Consider the following 22,413-nt stretch of genomic DNA (forward strand, 5'->3'; position numbering starts at 1 on the left):
ACACTGACAATGTGAGGAAAAGCTCCTCTCAGTCTGTCTCTCTCTCACAATGGGCTGGACCAAACCAACTTTCAGGGTGGTCCGAAAACACTTATTACTTGTTTTTGTCAGTTGCTGAAAATAGAATAATGATCATTGATATAGGCTGCTTAAATATAATCACCTAATTGCGGAGACTGTATGATAAGTTTATTTTTAAAAAGACAGAAAGTGGGGTAGCAAAACCATTACTTTGTGTGAATAATAGGGATGCATTCACTCCACTTGCTCCATTGTTTAGGCGCCTATGTACATATTCCTTAGTGTGTAATCACCTGAAAATAAGAATCGTTGTGTTTACGTTCCCTTAGGATGAGCCCTTTATATTTACATAGGGAGCGCGTCCTCTGTCACAGAAGCCAGCATGTTGCAGTGTCGTGTTTCTACAGTTGCCCAGAATCCTTAAAGGTCCTTAAAATTGTTTAAGAGTGGAATAAATAAGAATAAAACTGGCGCAGATTTTGTTTCCATTATCTTGCGTTTTCATTGGCTGCACTTGTCAACATGGTACTAACTTACCCTATTCACATACTGAAAAGAAAAAAAGCCTTAGATGCATTGATAAGATACTCTCTTTGCTGCAGTGTGAACATAGCTGAAGATGCTTTCATCAGTCTTAGTGTAAGCAACCTTGTCTCCTCAACATTATGTTATATTCTACTAAATAGTTTTGCCTGATGCCTTTTGGAGCTAATGTAATTGCTGTATGGATTATATTCACTTTTTGGCCACTTGGGGGCCGTGGAAAAAAATAGTGAACACAACGACATGTTATCTGTTAAGTTAATATGTTGAACTTGTTAGCAAACAAGCAGTTACGGAGCAACATTATCATTTATTTGGAGGCATGACAATTCTCTGAAGGTTCATCACTACAAGCGACACCTCTCACATTACACACTGTCATCTGATACATTATAATAAGGATATTGATTATAGCTGCTTTAAAGTTAGTCACCAATGACTTTTTCTTTATTTAACCATTGACTGTATATACATATGGACAACATGTCTCCACTTCCTACCACCATGCAAAAGTGAAGCCCAAATATCTCCTTTCTGGGAGCTGTCATATTAGAGTCTGTGCTGTAGAGTTGGCGAAGGTTTGAGAGTGGCTGTCACACCTGTCAATCATGATGTCATGGTCCCTTTTTATATAATCAAATAACTAATTAAAAACAAACTTATCAGAAAAATTAACACTTGGGCAAACATCAGCGTAATAAGAACTACCTAAAATGACAGAAACCAACTTTTGATTAAAATTTATTTTTTTAGTTTGGCTCATATCCCATCCACTAACATGGAGGGGGCTGGACTTATGACCTACACTGCAGCCAGCCACCAGGAAGCAATCGAGATATTTTGGCTTCACTTTTGGGGAGCTGTCATGATGTCCATCTTTTACGCAGTCAGTGGATTTAACCAAGAAGACCACAATCTCTCTATTACTTTAACAAGCTGCTGTGAGTGCCTTAGCATACTCATAATCATGCTTTACTTTCTACTTGCGGATATTATAGGAAAAAACAAAACGAAATTTGTCAGCTAATACATTCAGTATGAACATGTTGCGACGTGGCACATACGTTCATTAAAAATGCCTTCTCATTATGTTGAACAAAAACATAATCCAAATGGCATCATTTTAGATTCAAACATATTTGCTGTTGCAAAATAGTAAACAAACGTAATTTTTAGGGGACAATCTCAGGCTGATTTCTGCAGTTTCTACTCCTACAACCTGCTCTCTATGGCAGTGGCTTATGCTAATGTTTCCACAGCTGTATAAATCTGACTAATCTAACCCTTAATTCTGACAGTTTCTAACACCAGCTGTTTAAATGCTGCTGAGAACTATTTGGTGATCATCTATCACTACTGATCATATCATAGACTCAACTCCTTCTCCCTGATATCTTTAAAAAAAACATCCACACGTCTCTGGTATACACTTTACTTGAAGCTATAGTTATTCCATACAAAGAAGAAACTAATTTTTCACAATCATTTAATAAACACAAGCACTCAAATCCATGGCGACTCTGTAGTTTGGATAAAGCACTTTAATAGCAGATGAATATTAGAAAGAAGACATGACGGTTTATGACAACAGTTAGTGTGTTACTTACAGGAGCAAAATTTGATTTGACACTCAGATTAAACTAAAAATTTGATATGTTTTTCTTCAAAAACTCTGTGGTGCCATTCACTCGACACTACACCCTTAAGATTTCAAAATAACATCCCTTCCTTGATATTGCAATTAAATAAATATCTAACACAAGCTAATGTAAGCAGCTGACCCGGGCCTTTCATCTGAATTAATGTAACCAGAAAATAATCAATCACTCAAACCACATTGATGATATTATTTTCATACATTTCTTAACTGAGGTCATCGGATAAAACCCCATTTTCCCATCCTCATGCATGCCTGAAGAGTTATACACCATGGCTTGTATACAGACAAATATATCTGGTATATGTCCAGTATATGTTCACATACATCTTACAGTATGTTAGTTGTCGAGTTGATGGATTTACTGCCCAGAAATCAAGCGAAGCTGATGTACTTCAGCTTAAATGTGTAGCTTTGACTGTACACAACAATGCTTTCAAACAACAAACATATAAAGAGTTAAATCTCTATCTGAGAAGATATAACACAGTTATAGTATTGAGTTTTAAATCAAGCAAGACCTCACTTGTTATGCTTAAGTGCTGCTGCAGGTCTGTGAAGCTTAACAAAGTCAGCATGGGCTTTTTGTCTTGTAACAAAATCATGATTTCTCTCAGCTGTGTCTCATGATTGCTTTAATGATCCTTTCCAGAAGTCAAAAATAGCTTATAAAAATAATTTCATTTTTGTTTTGTTGATGTGAGTGCATGTCAATCTGGCAATGCTGCATGTTTGACACCTTTGCACACCCTGAAACCTTCTGCACTGTATGTCTATTGAAGGATCTGCAGGGCCCCACATTCTCCTTTTTTTTATTCCTCCCTCTATCTGTGATTCACTGCCATGTTGTGGCCCCTATCCAGCCTTGGCTCCCCTATCTGTGGAGATTTACAAGGGGCTTGTGTAAGATATGGGACTGCATTCAAACGTATCAGGGCAGGCATGTCAAAACTACCCAGCCAGTCTTCTCTGATTGAGCTTGAAATTGAAAACAAAAGCGTATGATAAGGTGCTTTTACAGTTTTTGAAGTAAAAGATCAGAGAAGCTGAAGTAGTTTCTTATCCCTGTCTTTGGCCTTGACATGCTTCAACAGTCAATGTGTACAACTCTGCAGTCTCTTCACTGTCCTAAAGTAATGGCAAGGGTGTAAAAATGTAAAAATGAACTCAGTGCAGGGAGAACAACTTAAGATGATGGAGAGACAGCAAGAGAGAAAAGGCAAAACAAATGATATGTAGACAGACAACATGATAAACCCTCGCAAAGTGAAAACAAACAAGCTGTGAGTGAAAAACTCAAGATAGAAACAGGGAGATAAGTCAAGATAGACAGAGTAGAAGAAGGCGCACAAAAAACAGTCAGAACCACAGAAACCTGGAGGAAGGCCTGCACGAGAATTACAAAAAGCTGTTATTTTTTTTGCCAGGGAGTATGACTGCGCCTGGATGGGCGGGCAGGGGCAGATGCAGAAACCACATGGGAGGCGAGGAGCATCAACACAGGCCATGCAAACGCAGCTCCTCTTCCTCCTCCATAAGGTTGTCAGTCAAACATTCGGACCACATTGCATACAAAAAGCTATAGATGCTGCCTCAACATCGTGAAAATGTTCCCACACGGAGTGCCTCTCCGTGGCATCACAGGCAGATGGCATGGCGTTTTACAGGTGGAAAGTTGGGGTATCATGGCGGTGCATATATAGATATTTCAGATGAGTTGTTTTTTTCTTTTCTGCTTCCTTCTGGACAGGACAGGTGCTTGTTGAGATGCTGCTTGGCGCCTTTTTTTTTTTTGGTCTAAAAAAGGCGTGCCCTCTTCTTCATGTCATTCCTCTTCCAGAGGGCCAGGCGGTCAAACTGATCGAGGGTCATACCGAACACCCGATGGAAGTCTTCAGGTGATAGATGTCTCTGGAAATGCAAAACACAGCAAAGGAAAGATACTGACTTAGTGAAAAAGACCAATATTGTACTTATCTTTAAAGAGACTGGCAAGGACAGTCTCTCAAACTCTACTGAACACCACTCTTCCAAAACATATTCCCTCATTTTGGGTATTGATGATGGAGATGGAGAGTGCTTGTACCACCGTCTAATGTCTCCAGGGTGGATGGTTGGCAGGAACAAAGATTCTCATTCCGTCTTCCACCAACGGTCAATGTTTGTGTCTTTTTACCATAAAGGTGATCCTTCTCTAACCTCAACCAAGTACTCATTGTTGACTAAACTTGAAAAAACTACAGCTACAGTTTCTTCATCCAACTGATGATGGCACCAGATCAGCAAAATGCTCACACGGGTTGTTTTGGAATGTACTGACAAGCAACTATTTTGTCATGTATACGTTATTGGATTTAAAATAAGCTCCAAGGGGCTAGTGAGTTGGGGAAAAAAGCCATTAATGATGAAAATATAATTCAAACTATAAATGGTAATTTTATTTTTCAACTGTCAAAGCCATGTAATTCATTTTTTTCAGGGAAGCAGGTTGGCTAGCTAGCTAACCAACAGCACCTATACTGTATAGGCTAATATGGATAGTGTGAACTTAAAAGCTCAGTTAGGCTAACTATATAACTTAGATAAGTTATTATGGCTAGAAATAGATTTTTTCAGTTTGTGTCTCTTCCTAATGGCATGGTCAAACTAGAAGGTGGCCCAGCAAAATTCATTCGCATGTTGTCATGAAATAGACTGCTGGCAAAATGGATATAAAGAGGTGAGCTCTAACTGGGATAACTTCTCGTTATGATTGGACAGGGTTATATAAAACTGAATGGTGCAATAGAGCTACTACAATAACATCCTGTACCTTGGACTCTTTTTGCAACTGGTCAACAGCGCAAATGTGTGTGTCATTGCTCACTAAAGTGGAAGTAAAGTGCCAATCCACTGATCATGGCAATTCCAGGGAAAATAACTGATTTGGGGTTGAATGTGTGGTGTGATCAACACCAGCTTTCTCTTTGCTTGTAGTTGTTGAATTTTCACTAGGCTTCACTGATATAAACCAAATGTTCCACTAAGCCAGAAAGCATCTGGTTCTTTGGCTCAATTCATCAGGGTTTTTACCTGAACCAATGAGATTATTTAAGCCTCCAATAGAGCTCTGCTGCTGAGAAACATATTTGGCACCTGTCTGCCGAGACCTGGCATATAATTTTCCCCATGACATGCTGATGAGTCTCTTCTCAGGAGACTGTGATGTTTACAGTGAGACAGTAGCCTACAATGGGTTACAAATCAGGAGAGTCCTAAATAACAATAACAATGGCACACTTTGTCCTAGCAAAGGGTGCAATTAGCAAACGAAAGACCTCCGACATTTTGCTGATGGCATATATTACCCTCTTTTGCTTGATGGTGCATCAATAGCCAGCTTCATACTCTCAAACTGGACTCACATATATGACATTCACCCAATCCTTAGACAATGTTGGTGTTCATCACATAAACAGATGTTACATTGCCTTCTGTACTGAGGTTTAACACAGCAAACTGAATTCTGTGCCTCAGAAGTTTATCCAAACAAAAGTACTTTCCAAAACCAAACTTGGCTCACACTGCACGCTGCAAACTCCTCTGTAAATGTCAAGAATATACCATGGAACAAAAACATGCATGGTGTTGATTTAGACCCAGAACAAAAGCATAAGCTGCTTTATTGTAAAACTCTGGCTGTAGTGTGCACAGCAGTTGTGAGTCTCTCTGATGATAGTCATGGTAAATTAGAGGCAGGCTGTTGTTGTGTGATAGCCAATCGCCTGGATTCTATAACAACCAGATTGAGGAATGTGGAGCGATAGATTTCCACCCCGAGGCAACAACATCCCGACCCCTTTTATTTTTCACCTGTCATGCTGACAGGATAATAACACGATAAAAAAATAGACAGAGAATATAATCTCTATTACCAGGAAAATTGGATTTTCAAAATATGTCACACAATAAAGATATCATTACTATCATTACAGTATTATCCAATAATTTCCTTCAGATGGTGTAACCTTACCTTCCCACCCCATAACTTCTTATTGTTAAAATTTTAACTTTTACAAGTCAAAGGGTAAATAAATGGATTGTAAAACCACTGGTACAATACTTACATAGTTTCAGACTTTCAAGGGTGTGGCACTTTTGGCCACACCCCAAGACAGTGATGTCACAGAGGGTGTTTTCCATTAGTTGTTGAAACACTGGTTGTGACACAAGCTCAGCTTTGTTTGATATATTTTTCATATACCAAAAAATACATGTATCTTACCCTTGAGTTTAATCTTTTCTTCCTCTGACAAGACTAAAAGTATTTAGGAATACTTTTAGGAAATCTTTTGGCATGAAAAGGGTTGAAATTAAAGATACTTAATATACATGAAAATGTCAGATAACTCTAAATTCTGAGTGGTCTAGCTGGGGTATCTTAGAACAGATTGAACTGCATATATTCATGATTTGCATAAACCAAAGTGCATATGAGTTTAAATGTGTACTAAAATTATTTCAAATGTGAGACGTATTAGTGTCACATCTACAGATTGTTGTTTGATGCATGTTCATCACAGTATGTTACAAGCTGCTCAGATCTTTTACTCTTTGAATCAACAAGCTTTTGCCCGCAGGATGATGACATCATTGCTAGTGTGTTGGGTGACACACACACACCCACGCCGTGCAGATAAAGAGGGGGGAAGGATACATTTCACCACATTGTTACTCATTCTGCAGACAGAGCCAGGCTAGCTGTTCCCCCCCTGTTTCCAGTTTTTATGCTAAGCTAGGCTAACCACGTCCTGACTCTTGCTCTGTACCCATCTTTTCATCTCACATCTTTCATTTCTCAGAAAGAAAGCGAATAAGCATACTTCCCTAAAATGTTCAACTATTCCTGTAAGTTTTGCCTCTGCACTATGTACAACTACAGGTCAAAAATATCACATTTGGTTGTACTGCCTCATGGAAAAGAGCCTCTGTCTTGGCTCTGAGTTTGAGTTTTGATACCAGTTTAGCTGCTGATTAGTTTGGGTAAACCAACAGCACTTTGAGGTCAAGGATCAAGCACAGTGGTGGGTTAGAGAGAGGTTGGAATATTTCTTCAATATACACACAAATGACCATACGACTCCAGTCTTGTGCTCTCAACCACAGAGGGGATCTCTTGCGTCAGTAACACCTCAATATCCCGACGATCCGACTCCTCTTGGGACAATATTCCCATAATCAAAAGGCTCACAGGGAGTTCTCATATTAGGGTGACTGAAGGTTTAAATGTTTTAAGGGGGGTGTTTTTGAAAGGAAAAAGTTCATGAAACCTCTTCTGGGGACATCAGATCTGCACCACAAGACTAACCAGAATTTGTGGTAAAGTTTTTAAATGGGATTTTTATCCAATGTGGAAGTTTATTTAAGATGACTAAAACATTTTCTATTTTCAACTGAGCAATGTTAATGAGAGTTCTGAATCTGTAAATGGGTAGTTTAAGAAAAACAGCTGCAGGAAATTAGTTATTACAGGACATTAAGTCCAATTATGCTTAATTTTTTATTATAAGGCATGCATGTGGGTTAAACTTGCTGTGACCCTGAGAAAGTGCTAGTAATGTAATACAACTTCAGAACCTAAAACCAACACTACTGCCAATTATATTCACATTTCCAATAAAATCTGACAATTTATTGACTTTATTTTGCACAAAGTACAGCTCAAACTTAAGCATTTTTCTCGCAGTAAACTGTGCCACAAGACCAAAAGTATGTGGACACCCGAATATTACACCCATATGTGATTGTTGAACATCTCTTTCCAAAACCATGGGCATTAATCTGCTGCTATAATGGTCTCCACTTTTCTGGGAAGTACAGATTTTGGAACATGCCTGCAGAGATTTGCTCCCATTCAGGCACAAGAGCATTAGTGCAGTCGGGCACTCACCGACTGCGAGCCAGGCTTTATTGCCTAAAGGTGTTGGATAGGGTTAAGGTCAGGGCTCTGTGCGGACCAGTCAAGTTCTTCCACACCAAACTAGGAAAAACGTTTCTTCATAGAGCTGGCTTTGTGCACGGGAGCATTGTCATGTTGATACAGGAAAGGGACTTCCCAAACTGTTGCCACAGACTTCCCCTAAATGAGACTAATGGCTTCAATATGCTAAAAACAAACTAGGTCATAGAAGGTTGTCCGACAGTGTTTATACCTGTTTGTAATGGCTACACTCAAGATAGGGGTGAAAATCATCAAAACATACCAGTGACACCACACACCTTGTTAATATTATGTAAGAATGCAAGGTGAGCCTTCAGGGCAAAGGTACCTGCAGTCAACCCAATGCTTCTAACACTATTTTAGCAACTAATGCTACTTCCAAACCATGTTGGCTCCTAAAAATCACTGCTTACTGAAACAGTTTATTGTTGCTGATGTGGCAACAATAGTTTCTAGTACATTTTTAATTTAGTACTTTAAAATAAAACTTGAGTGATTATTAATGTTTCCTTTTTTTTGGTAATTCTAAACTTAACACTTCATTAACAACTGAAAATATTAGATCTGAGCTGAATCAATAGTAAATAACAGCTAAATCAAATCCAATCAATTCAGCATTGAATTGCAGTGCAAATTATCTGAAGATGCATACACACAGCGTTGTAGCCAGGATTTTAGAAATACTGAGGTCCAGATTCCCCCATTTTCCCCATGTTTATTTATTCACTCAACTGAGCGATTCAATTTTCTGCTAATTTTATCCTCCAAAATGATGGTCTAAATGTAATTTCAAAGCCTTCACCACATTGCTAGAAATATAAATCTGGTGGTGAAATACTAAATCCATTTATGTAATTTAATTTAACAATTTTTCCCTCTAAGAAAAGTGTGCCAAAATGTAAAATCTTTTGTGTAAAGTCGAGGACATGACAGACCCTGATGTCCTCAATGGCCCTGAATGCATCATACCATCACCAAGATCCCAAACTTTCATAGCTTTCCTCTTACTTTCTAATATAATCATATCTTTTTTTTCTAAGATTGAAGGTGGAAAGTGGGTTCCCCACTCTATTAGATGATCTGACAAGCACTTCATGTGAAGCATATTGAGGCCTTTAGGGGTCTAGGCCCATATCATGAAAGACAAAATACACACAAAACACCCTCCTGTCCACATACTTTTGGCCAAACATTTATCCACCTTAACAGAAATTGGAGATGGCATTTCTTTAAGCTTTGGCTTATACAGTAGCTCCTCACTACTTCACCCAAACCACACAATTCTGACTTTTCTAACTCATTTCTAAGCTGCAATTTCTCATTTTCTCCACTTTTTTAATGATCTGTGAATAGAAGGGAGGAAATGACAGAGCAGGGAGAGGAAGATTAGAGCTCACCTCCAGTCTGGTGCGATCTATGTCTCTGGGAAGCTTCACTTTCACTCTATGCGTCACTGCCAGCATTTCATAGGGGTAGACCTGGCGAGCACAAAGTAAGCATTGTAGGAGATTTATTAGGGAACACAATTATAATCCAGTGTTCATATAACACTGCCAAGAATATTATTTCTACGTATTAACAAATGAGGGAAATCTTACCTTGTACTCTGAGAAAGAAAGGAAAGAGAAAGAGAGAATTAATCTGGTGGAACAATGACTTTTTATTTGAATTGCAGACCTATTATGATACAGCCTGAAAATAAATTACAACTCGTGGACTCAAATCTCCTCAAAACATTGGGTTTCAAAAGGCGTCAAAAGCATTATAAAAGGTTGTTCTACACACACACACACACACACACACACACACACACTGTTACGAGTTTGGCATCCCTTCAACTCACTCTTTGCCCAAGATAAAGCCGGGACTGTACACACACATACTTGTAAACACACATCAATAATTCTGCAGCTGGAAAAATGACATCACCTCTCCACGCTGTTACCTCCACTCACTGATCTGGAGCCAGAGCTGCCGGGCTCCATATGCATGGGAACAATGTAATCGGGGATTGTAAACTGACCTTAGATCTGTACTCAAAAGGAAAGATGATATGGGCCTTTCCACATTTTATCGTTTAAAATTTTAGCTGATACTGTTATCTGGAGCTGGGAATCCAGCCTGTGACCTTTCTATTAAAAAACAGTCTCATACTGCACATAGATGTACACAATGCAGTAGGATGTATTAACACACTGATACAGCTCTTGTGTGTTGGCTCTGTACTACAGGATTTATAATGAAACAATGGAGTTGCAAAGTGGGAAAGTTTCTCTAGAAGTAAAAATTCCGTTCATTTTCTTTAAGGAGGCTAAGAGTTTGGCTTGGACGGTCATGAAACTCTACTGGTCTGAATATCAGTATAAATGACAAGCAACTGTGTTCGAAAATATCTGTTTTTTTGATTAAAAACTCAAAGATATGTTAACTACAACGCCTATGGAATATTTTGGTCCAATCACAGTGTGGGCATGCTATTGACAGTGTAATATTGTCAGTGACAATTCAAAGACAACTCTGAAATGGGAATTTAGGGGAGAAGAACACCTCCAGAACAGCAGATCCTCAAACCTTTACTCTATGATTACAACGTTAAATTGCAGATTTTAAGAATCAGCCTCACTCTTACCTCTCATGCCTCCCCAGCTCTGGGAGTCTGGGTCCACTTCATCCTCCACCATCTCAGCAGCCTGTAGGAACACACACACATATACATACACCTTTTAGACCACTGTTCAGCCCAGAACGTTACTGTTTTTCATCAAAGCATGGGTTCATCTGAAAGTCTTTTAGTCACTGTGTTTGACCTTAATTTGTTCACATTCTTTCAGGGTGACCAACAGGAAGTGAGTGTCACACATTCTTCTGATAGTGAGCTTACATCCCTTAGTTTAAGACTAAAAGACAACTGAGAAGAGAAGGAAGCACTCATGTTGGAAAGTGTTTGTCTGTCTGTTAATAGAACACAAGACACATAACCATGTTTATAGATGAGAAGAAGACATTAGCTAGAAGGCTGATATGGGTTGTGGTTCTTGAGGCTCTTTTTGTGTTGTGTCATGTCTATCTTCTGGCTTTTTGGTCAGTATAACTATTAGCCATAATGGTAGTAAAGTATAAATGATTGCAGCATGGCTATGCCAGTCGCTCAACCACTTTGGTCCAACCATTCAATAATTGGAGCAAAGTTTGATGTATCATATAGTCACTATTGGATACGTTGCCATTAATTTCATACAGACATTTGTGGTCCCAAGCAGATAACTTCCTAATGATAAAGTGAAACCCTGACCCTTTCTCTAGCACCAGAATGAGGTTCATATTTTTGTTTTTTAGTGTAATATCTCGACAATTATTGGATGGACTGGCACAACTTTTTTTTTCTCTACAGGATAAACTGTTATCACTTTGTTGGTCTTCTGGCATTTCATGTTTTGCCACCATCAGGTTACAATTTCAGTTTGAATAGTACTTTGCCAAATTTATGACCAAATGAATTACATTACCATCAGCCTCAGCTGTACTTTGTGTTTAATTCTAATTATTAAATGTAAGCATGCTGATATACTAAACTGATATGAACCTGGGAAACTATACAGTCTAAACATCAGCATGTTTATATTGTCATTCTGGGCATGTTAGCATTTAGCCTCACAGAGCCGCTAGCTTGGCTGTAGACTCTTTGTACTGTTTCTTGAAAGAGAACACATGACATTTAATTTATGGAGATCTATACTTTAGCAGAATAAAACAAAATCATCCAAGTAAGTGCAATGAATTTTTACTTTAAATGGAGATCGAGCACTACTGTATATCATTCTGTGTGTATGCAATGTGCTTGCATAAAAATGTATTGTATATTATAAGTATAATGTTACATAGCTCCACGGTTAATAGAAAACAACATATCTCCCTTCATTCTGCTTCCAACATACTAAATCCACATTGTCAACAACACTAACCAGTAATGTCAGCAAGTGAAAAATAGTTCAATATACTTTGTGCCATGAATCCGTCACGGCTCCTGAGCTTTCATTTCCTTCTCTGTTCTGTTTTGTCTGCCTGTCCTCTATCCATCAACAAACTCAGAGGGAGAGCAGCAACGTCACATCAGTGGATGATAGACTAAATACCCCCAACGTCCTCATAATAAACTGGAGCCCTGCTTGTGAGGAGTGCATGGTACTGACTGACCTCTGAGTAATGTGATACCAAAACTGTGACAGAAAAGCTCAGGGAGGTTGAATTTTAAAACTGTGGAAAACATTTAAATGGTCTTAAATGCCACTCTGAAACTTCCTGTGTTGATTAGTGTAGGTTGACTGAGAGAGGGGAGTGTTGATTTGATAAAACCTGTGGTGTAAACACATGAAATTGGAGGCCTGTTACTGTAACACAGTGGGTGATAGAGCTAGAGTAAGAAACAGCACCACCTAGTGGTCTCAAATGCAACAACAGTTAGATCCAACCAACACTTCAGTTAAGGCCCTCTCTTTCTTAGATCAAATAGCAAACCAAGAGAGCTTCCTCCTTGTCGTACAGTGGGCACTCAGGGTTTTTCTGTGCAATGGGGTACTATTATTATTTCAGGTGCGTTCAATTTTGGTTTTACTTCAAAACAAAATGGTAGCCAATCTGGCTTAATTGTTGTGTTGGTTTATTTACAACCCAGACCACCAGTTGGACCTACTTTCAGCTAAATTGCCATTCAGAGAGCTCAGCAATTACTTTGGTGAGTCAGTGTTATCTTAACTGATAAAACCAATGGCCAGAGCTATGAAAATGCAACTCAAGTTGTAATAAACCATAGTTTTCATTTGAGGACTAAAGGTAAAGTTATGGGATTTGAATACTTTTTGATTTCCTCCACTTCCTTGCAAATACCCTGTTTGAGTTTCTTTTTATGCTGTTTTATTTGTTGAACAATTCCTAATATATAGCCTCTGTCCCTTTACTGTCCCATCTTTGGTTTTATGTTTTTATAGGCAATATGTGTTGAATTTTTATGTAGAAACTTTTACAGTATTCTGATCGCATACATTTTTGTCTGTAAAAAATGACACAGTCCCATTAAACATTAGCACAGTTAATGTGCTGCTCCCACTGTCTTTTTGATAGTACCACTGGGGGGCGCCAAAGTTGGAAATTTTCAAATTTACATAGGGCCTTTTTTTGAGTAATTTCTGGCTTTATATCCATTAGCTGGTGCATAAGAATGTGACCACATTAATTTATTTATAAATAAATATCTTTGTTAAAAAAAAAAAAATATATATATATATATATATATATATATATATTTAAATGACTTGATCATCTCTAGTAAATTCTTGAAAGACTCTTTTCACTACCCTATTGGTTACTTAGGAACTTTTTAATTATTTTTTTAAAATACATATTACAGCCATTTTGAAATGGCTCTAGTTGTGACCAAAGCAACCACTTGTGCCATAACAATATTTGGATAATCTGTCACAAATGTAGCAGCTCACCTTATAGATGCCATTCCTTCCATAGCCAGGTAAGGATGCAGACTTACTGTAGGGGAAATCTGATGAGAGACAAAGACATTTATGATCATTTTACACTGTAGTTTTTGTTCAAAGATTCATGTTGTTTAATTTGTTTCACTCACACCAGGCTGAGCTTGTGATTGGCTACTTACTTGGGTGAGAAGTGTCAGTGGGCAGACTGCAGGTTGACTTGCAGGGATCAAGGTCTTCTGGACCCATATGTCCATCAATCTCACTCTTCAAAATCATCCAACTGGTCCTCTGTAGAGAGAGAGGGAAAGAAAGAGAGAGAGACAGAGACAGAAAGATGGACAGAAGTGATGGATGATGGAAAAGTATGAGTTAGTGAATTAGTAAATGGATGTATCTGTATAGTATTAAATGTGACTTGAAAAAAGGACAGATATGGACAGACAGATACAGACACTTTTGTGTAAACACTCACTCACACCCACCTTGCTATCGTCCCCATCCTGCCAGGATGTTCTAGAAGCTGTAAAACAGTCAGATGTTACATGATGTCACAGTTAATGTGCTAGATCATCTGCCTCTCCGCTCCAGTGTAATGCACTATTAACTCTAGAGTAAATCACCTCTGGACCATGACATCATCAGCTGTAGACAGCACCTACAGGGAGCTCCACATGCACTGTGTAACTGTACAGTAAAACAGGGTGGATAGCAACCAGTAACATCTGTATCAACACAGTACTCCAACATTTTGGGAGTTTGACCCATTGGTCATAGGAGGAAGATATTTCAACAACTATAACCCTGACTACCATGAAATTTGATATGGATATTCATGGTTGCCTGATTTGACCCCATGCTCTTTCATCTAGTGTCACTATATGGTCAACAAACACTTTTCTCCAATACAAGCTAGCAGCCGTGTTATGGTATTGAGGTGCATACAGACAGTAAATGTATTCTTTCATATTGATATACTATGTTACTGTTTCATTACATTTGTCCTTGTCACCTCAACACTTCTTTTTATACAGCTGTGACGCTACCTTGGTATACATTGCTATATTAGTATTTAGCTATATTAGCTTTAACTACTATTTGTTAGCTGTTCATCAGAGCTAAAACAATGGATCAATTAGTTGATCGACACAAAATTAATCTGCAGCTTTTTCGGGAACTGATTAATCTTTTAGGTCAATTTTTGTAACAAAAATGGCAAACCTTATTGATTCCAGGTTATCAGTTGTGATTTTTTGCTGCCCTTCATTGTCTTATCTGATGGTAAACTCAGTTTCTCTGGATTTTTGACTGTCAGACAAAGCAATTTCAGACTTTGCAAATGATGTTATATAGACCAAAGATTAATCAATTATCAGCAGAATAATCAAACTTTCTCAAGGACTACAACATACATATTTTGGATAGGGAGGACAGATGGTTTGAAAGAGTGAAGGAGGTGATCTACGTCAAAGTAGGGAAACCATCTCTCAACAGAGGAGGAGGGCTACGACACCAATTATCCCCCACCTACAATGCTGTCCTTTCATCCCTTCCCAGGAGATTTAACAACCACTCACATTTGGCCTCATGTGACAACTCCAATGACTGTTGTTTACACTTGGCCTCAGGTGACACCAACACACAGCCAGGAGCACTAACAAACCAAGTGGTATCAATGACCTTGATAACAGCCCCACAGAGGTTAAATACCTGGGACTCCCTGCCAGTCAGTTAGAACTGAAGAAGCCCCTTGGATGAGAAGTGAGATGTCTTGAAGGATCTATAACCAGTCAACCAGATTAAATCCTCCTTGGAAGTAGGAGCATTCATTACTTGGAAGAAAGGCTCAGATTTTCTTTTCCTTTTTCTCTCTGGCAGACAGCACCAGCTGTGTCAATGACTTAACGTCTGCTTGAATGTATACTATCTAAGATGCTGACAGCTAGCTTATACATCTGTATGACATATGCAGCTGGTTTACTTGTCATATTTGAAAAAGATTAATATTTCCTTGTGTGATTGAGGCGATAAAAGCTCCTGTGTCCATGTGGTTTGGTTGAACCCTTTCATATGCTTGACTGTGTTTCTTCAGAAATGCAATATGTAGCTGGAGGGTAACTATAGTGAAAACCACACACCATATTTTAGACACACAAACAATGGTCAGGAGTGACGGTGATAGAAACAGTGACCGGCACAACACTAATGCCACCATACAAAGTGATTCATGTACCCAACCATTCACAGTGAACACGCTGTCACAGTTTCACCACTAAAACCAACAAATGAGCTGGTGAGATGAGTGCAGACATGCATGAACGGGGTGAGCAAATTAACACCAATAGACCCCCAATCCCAATCAACTTCACTCCCAAATGGGTTGTATTATTTATATAGATATGTTGCAATATGTTGCAATATCAATCAGACATTGAAATTTGGCCTTTGTTTGAGTAAAACCCAATTATGCAAACTTTGTTTCTAAGATCAAATTTTTTAAAAAGCAGTATGATGTTATCACTAGACCCTGATCAAGGATTTTTCCCTTCTCTCTAGTTAATTTTAAGTCTAAATCTACTAGTTAAATTTAGGTATTGCAGAAAACTGCTACCACACCGCCCTCTAGAAAATTTTAATCACGTTTGGCAACACCCCAATCAGTGATGTCATAGAAGGTGTTTTGCATTTGACTCCTGATGTAAAATACCTCCTGTGACATCACTGATTAGAGAGCAGCCAGAAATGCAACATACTTCAATGTTTCAGCCTGTAAAGACCCGTACATCAGCTCTTTAAAACTACAGTAGGATTATATGCAGGCAAGTGGCTCCAAATGGCAGTGAGAAGTTGTTCTAGCTACTGAAGATCAAAACATTTTGAATTGATTAGTTAGAAATTAACTTTAAAAAATATCAAGTAAGCTATCAATTAACCTAATCAAGTGCACATTCCTGGCAGATTACTTGGAAACTTAAACTGAGAAATTCTACTGTTTACTTCACAATCGTCGATATGGAAAATAAAATCATTTCTAAGATAACTTTCCAGAATTTCTAAATATCCCAGTATTATAGACCGCTGTGCAGTGTTTTGGCATCTGATAAATCTTGGATGTAGCACAACTCACAGATGTAGTGAGGCCTTAGTAAGCTTCTCATAAAGTGCTAACAGCACTGAAACAGTGCAGATGATCCGACAAGCGCTTCCACCATAAGAGAATTATTTTGGGTTGTTTGTGGATTGTCTGTTTCAGTAACTTTCCGAAACAATCTGACTGTTATGCCCATTTTATGCAATGACTGTTCAGGTCTTTTATTCATTCCTCATACAACTGCTTCCCTCTGTCAAGACTACAAAGACTCGCAAAACGCACTTAATTCTTGGAGAGCGATTGGGTAGGCAGTGTGATGAAGCCAGAGGGAGGTTATTACAGCAGGCTTTTTAAAACCACTTTCAAGTGTGGCTATTTGGAAGAGGTATAACACTTAATCTTAGATATGCTTGAAGCATACTGAACTGTTTACTCAAGCTGGTCTTCCTGGTTTGCATTTTATCTTGTCACGGGTACCTGGAGCATTATGCCCACAACGATTGTTTTCTGTCTGCATGTCAACTTAGGCTGATAGCGTCAGCTAAATTTTTTACATATTTATCTTGCCTCGTTAAAGCCTTTTATTTCAGGGAAGGGCAACTTCTCTCAGAGCAGGGTCATATGAAAACATCTTAGATTTGCTTCTACCTTAAAAGCTTCTGGTTTGCAAAAGTCAATGTTTTTTTTGGTACATTTTGTCATAACCTTGTGCTCAATCACAATGTCAAACCTTGATAGATTTTGCTTTTGTCTATTAAGTTGATTTATAACACTGAATGGGTGCTGTACTCTTACACCAGCCCTATGCATGTAGATCCATGGAGTCTACTAGACCAGTGCAGGCCTAGGTGAAAAGGGAGGAGAGCTTGGATAAACAGATGATGAGATGACTGACAGGCGACATGCAACACATCGTGCAGAGACCAGACCAGAGAAGGTAGTGTTAACGAGGACTGTACCATGCTGTCTGTAGATGGGGGGTTTTCTATAGATATTATCTTTGACCATAGTCTCTGGAGATGGGAACAGGCGCAGAGGAAAGAAAATGGAAGAAGCCAACATGGGAGGGAGAGAAAGAAAGAGAGAGAATGAGAAAAAGAAACATGAGTTAGCAGTTACTGGGGGATGAGATATTTTGAAGAAGCAAAGGAGGCGCAGTATAGTTTGATTCAACACAAGACATTTGTCATTTTTATTATGGCACATCAGAAACATCAGCAGTTTTGTATTATTCATGCAGCATATTCAAAATATATCAATTTATTGGTCTTTGTTGAAGGGGAATGGGAGGTTATTTGATGCAGAACTATTCATTGACATTCAAAGAATAATATATGAAATCACATATGTTCCCCAGGCATCAAACAGTCCAATTGTATTAGCAAATCTTTAAAGAATTTCAGAGAATGTAATAATTATAAAACCATTCAAAAAGGGGCACCTACATTAATAATATAAACATCACAACAATAGAGCAAAGTCAAAAGTTAATTTAAGTCATGTTGCATTAACTGTAATACCAGATTAAGTTCCTCTGGAGGATAATGGGGATAGTATGTTCTTCCCTAAGGCTGATCTAATCCATTTTAGTGTCAGTGGACCCAGACAGGCCCCTGACAGAGATGCTTAGTAACAACTGTCACACATTAAGCCACAGCAGAAACATGACTCACAATAAAACAACACATGTGGGTCATTTATCTGGCTTGTTTCAGTGCCTGCCAGCATCTGAAACAATATCCATATAAAAGCAATAAGGACGAAGACTATGAAAGCCATTAAGTGGATAATCATTGGCTGTTTTTTCCACTTAACTTGCTTCCAACATGGGAGGTTTTTTTTCCTCTGCATGACTGACAGTGTAATTGTCAATGGGAACAATATGTTGGATCAAATGGGTTTTCCTCTGTGAGAGACTGAAAGTAATGAAAGATACACTGTTTAATGTCAAATCCTATCCAAATGTATTGTAAATTTTATTATAAGTGATGCAATCTCATGTCAGATCATTGCTGTGTCAGAAAGGAATTGCTTTGAAATTAGCAAACAGTAGGGACACCAGGAATAAAAGAGTCTGAGATATATATATTAAAAAAAAACAGAAAGGCAAGAAGTCAACACTATAAAGTACAACGTTAAGACATTGGGCCTCATGCAAGAACCACCCATATGAACATATTAATTCTTAAGTAGCATGTACGAGGGATTTAGGGACATTTTCAAACCTGTAGTTTATTTGCTCTGGTCCAAATTGACGGATGAGTCGGTAAAACTTTTGACTAGTATGGTAGGTCGGATCACGTTCCACAAATAAACCACTCCAGAATCAATTTGTGTTTTCATACAGCACGTCCAAAATAAAACCCACAAAAACGTGACAAACATCTAAATCATTGCAATTCAAATTTAAGGCTGTTACCCCCTGTTATTTCAGAAAGGTTGTGAAGACATTTTGGATATGCAAGCCCTGCATTTAAGAACAGAGAAAAGGCAATACCACAGCTAATAAAAGCCATTAAAATGTTTTGATTAGGGAAGGTCATTTGATAGATAAATTAAGATAATTAAAATGTAAAATATAATACAGTTTTGTATTGATTTTGAGGAGGTGCTGTATTTTGTTCTGGTATTTTAAGTCTACAGTCATAGTTGAAGTACTTGCCATTAGATCAAACCATTCATTCTTTATTTCTGTGACTTTCTGGACTTAAACCTCTGCAGAATGAAGTTCTCTTTATCATTTTTGTGAATGAAACCAGTAGCAGAAAAGGTAGCCTTAGTTTACAATAAGGTGTGCACTTAAGACATTTTGCAAAATTTTATTAGGGATACAAACAAGCAAGTCTCACATAAAAAAGAGAGGTGTAGAATAAGGATATGAACATGTTTTTGCATGAGGCCCATTGTAACCAGTTTGGTACTGTAAATCTAACATATATTGTTACCTTCACAAGACTTAGCAGCATATACCTGGGCAGAAAGAGGTCCAATGCCCTGGAAAATAAAAGTCTTACTTGGTCAAAACTAGCAATCTTGAATTGGCTGGCCTCCAGGTGTTGAAGTTTTAATCTTGCTGCAGTGATGTAGAAGTGTATTTGATACACCTAACATTTTTGGGTGGATCAGAGGTACAACAGAAACTTTCATCCATTGGAAGGTCAATGAAACAATGCTTTTCAGTTTGGGGTTAAGGAATTGGTTGGCAAACCAACCTAAACTGTGCTATCAAATAATTTAGTGACAGAGATTCTCATTACTACGAATGCCAAACAAGTTGGCACTAATAGTTTTGTAAAGCTCATGTTGTTTTTGTAATGTTATGATTTGGTAGCCTGCCTTGTAATTCACCTTCATACCACACATCACAGCCTTGTCCATAGAATGTGTAAAGATGTAGGGAAGATTAAGAGTTAAGCTGCGAGCCAAGCGGTGCGGTTATGGCCTACCTGGTATGTGGAAATGTCGAGGAGCAGCCACGTATGTAGAAGCAGAGGAAGGGGATTTGCCATCAGAGTAGGTGGATAAGCTTGGGGTACTCCGACCACTTTCACTACCTCCAGTTGGGGACGCAGTTGGGTGAGCAATGGATATGAAAGGCAAAAGGGGAGGGGTTTGGGGGAAAAAAAGGGTGTTGGGGGGCAAAAGGGCAGCGTTATGGTAGGCATATTGATAAAGCTCAAATATAAAGCTTTGATTATGACATTTATGCAGGTGACTTGATGACCCAGCCGTTTACTATATTTATATTTGTTTTACTGAAACTATATCTTATGCAAATTCACTGAGTTTTTGGTGGAATGTCCTGCTTATTATCCACTTATTAAAGTGATGGGATACAAAACTCATCCTGGTAGACTTCTGGATGTTACTTTAGCATACACTATGTTACGCTATGTTGTCCCTCAGTCCAAATCTCCTTTTCCTTAACAACTTGCTCCAGATCCTTCACAATGGCACTCAGGTGAGCTGGGAGGTGTAATCTCTCCTGAGTCTCTCCGAGTCTGTTACATCTGAAACACCACACAAAGGCATCCAGGGTGCCTGAACCATGTCTTATGACTCCTCTCATTGCAAAGCAGTGGCATCCTAAAAGCTAGGCACTGTGAAATTACTGGTCTCCCTAATCAAACATAGCAAGGAACCAGCCATCCTTCTCAGAAACCTTGCGTCAGCTACTGGTACTTCCAATTTTAGTCTGTTTATCCAAAGCCTATGACTATAGTTGAGGGTCAAAATGAAGACCAGTCCATAAATTGATAGCTTTGCTTTGTAGCAAAGGGTTTGTTCACTACCATGACCCAGTGTGAAGCCTGGATTACCGCTGCAGGTGCTCCTAACTCACATGTCACAACTTTTTGATACACTACACTTGTGAACAAGACCCCAAGATAGAGTACCTTAACTCCTCCACTTAGGGTAACTGTCACTGCCACTTAGACTGACCAATCCACCTTTTTGCATAATAAACATGGAGATGCTGATCTTGATTGCGTCACACTTAACAAACTGCTCAAAAGCTTACCCTTGATTGAACTAAAGCCTCTTTCACACATAGTTCCCGGCAAATTTCTGCGATAACTTTTCAGGCACCGCTAGTGATTTTTACTATTCACACATGCAGCTACATTCAGGAACATTTCTGTCTTGCACCACTTCGCACATGCTACGGCAATGCCGGGATAGATGGGGCAAAGGACAGTCCAGCAGATGGCGGTAATAAAAACACTTATGGATGCCAACCGCCATAAAACTAAACAGAGGAAGAGAGCTAAACTCACATAACTCAGATCAACCTTTCAGTTCTGATCAAATATGAATTAAGATTATATTACTGCATTGCCTATTTCTCTCCTCAAATGTTTTTAGAAACTAAACAGTGTACTGTTTAGCTGTAATATGAAAAAGTTTGTGACCGCCATGTTTAAAACAAACAAGCCAAAACCAATCACCTCCCAACTCGCAGTACTTCACCCACAGGTCAAGTCTTGTGATTGGTTTGCTCGCTCCACATGAAAGCGTCTTTTGTCAGATGGACGTAACCCTATATGTGCTTGTCCCTGCAATGTTACCACTTTCATTCACAACAAAGCCGAACCAGCATTTTCCCTGAAATGGTACTAGGTCTCGTGGTCAGAAATTGGCGGTACAGATTTCCCAGAATATCCATCCCTGCTCCCATTCACACATGACCTGTGAAAGGGGCTTAATGGGACAACATGCTACATCTTACAGTATATCCATTATGTTTCATATCCAAAATTTCACCAACCTTTGTCGATCAAAGGTTGCTTTTCATGGCTAAATACACCATGCAGCTGCTTTTGATTTGGTTTCACTGGCTGGTGTAAACCTGTCTGTGTGGAGTTTGGATGTTCTTCCTGTGGCTGTGGGGGCATCCTCCGGGCCCTCCAGTTTCCTCCCACAGTCCAAAGACATACAGGTTAGGTTAACTGGAGACTCTACATTACCCATAGGTGTTACCTTTGACAGACTGGCAACCTGTAACTATACCAGGAGTTGGGATAGGCTTCAGCCCCCTATGACCCTGTGCAGGATAAGTGGATCTGCTTCACAGAACAAAGTGCTTCACACTGAAGTGATTAATCGAAGCCACTGAACTGATTCATTCAAAACTTGC

General features: G+C 38.8%; 1 protein-coding gene across 17 annotated transcripts in view; it reads right to left on the reverse strand.

Annotated features, from left to right (window-relative positions):
- Nucleotides 1-2,087: 2,087 nt before the first annotated feature.
- ablim2 (actin binding LIM protein family, member 2) overlaps nucleotides 2,088-22,413 on the reverse strand; it is a 99,960-nt gene continuing 79,634 nt past the window's right edge. For 14 of the 17 annotated variants that reach the window (XM_044342379.1, XM_044342386.1, XM_044342381.1 and 11 more), the window contains 9 exons: nucleotides 20,222-20,329; nucleotides 17,735-17,788; nucleotides 14,170-14,207; nucleotides 13,867-13,975; nucleotides 13,694-13,752; nucleotides 10,831-10,891; nucleotides 9,800-9,807; nucleotides 9,599-9,679; nucleotides 2,088-4,132 (listed from right to left, as the gene is read on the reverse strand). In XM_044342379.1, the coding sequence (XP_044198314.1) occupies nucleotides 4,019-4,132; nucleotides 9,599-9,679; nucleotides 9,800-9,807; nucleotides 10,831-10,891; nucleotides 13,694-13,752; nucleotides 13,867-13,975; nucleotides 14,170-14,207; nucleotides 17,735-17,788; nucleotides 20,222-20,329 (632 nt within the window). In that variant the 3' untranslated portion in view covers nucleotides 2,088-4,018. The remainder of the gene's footprint in view (nucleotides 4,133-9,598; nucleotides 9,680-9,799; nucleotides 9,808-10,830; nucleotides 10,892-13,693; nucleotides 13,753-13,866; nucleotides 13,976-14,169; nucleotides 14,208-17,734; nucleotides 17,789-20,221; nucleotides 20,330-22,413) is intronic. The other 3 variants (XM_044342389.1, XM_044342393.1, XM_044342396.1) reach the window with 2 other exon arrangements.

The sequence above is a fragment of the Thunnus albacares genome, chromosome 22 (genome assembly GCF_914725855.1).
Source record: "Thunnus albacares chromosome 22, fThuAlb1.1, whole genome shotgun sequence".
Taxonomy (NCBI): Eukaryota; Metazoa; Chordata; class Actinopteri; order Scombriformes; family Scombridae; genus Thunnus; species Thunnus albacares.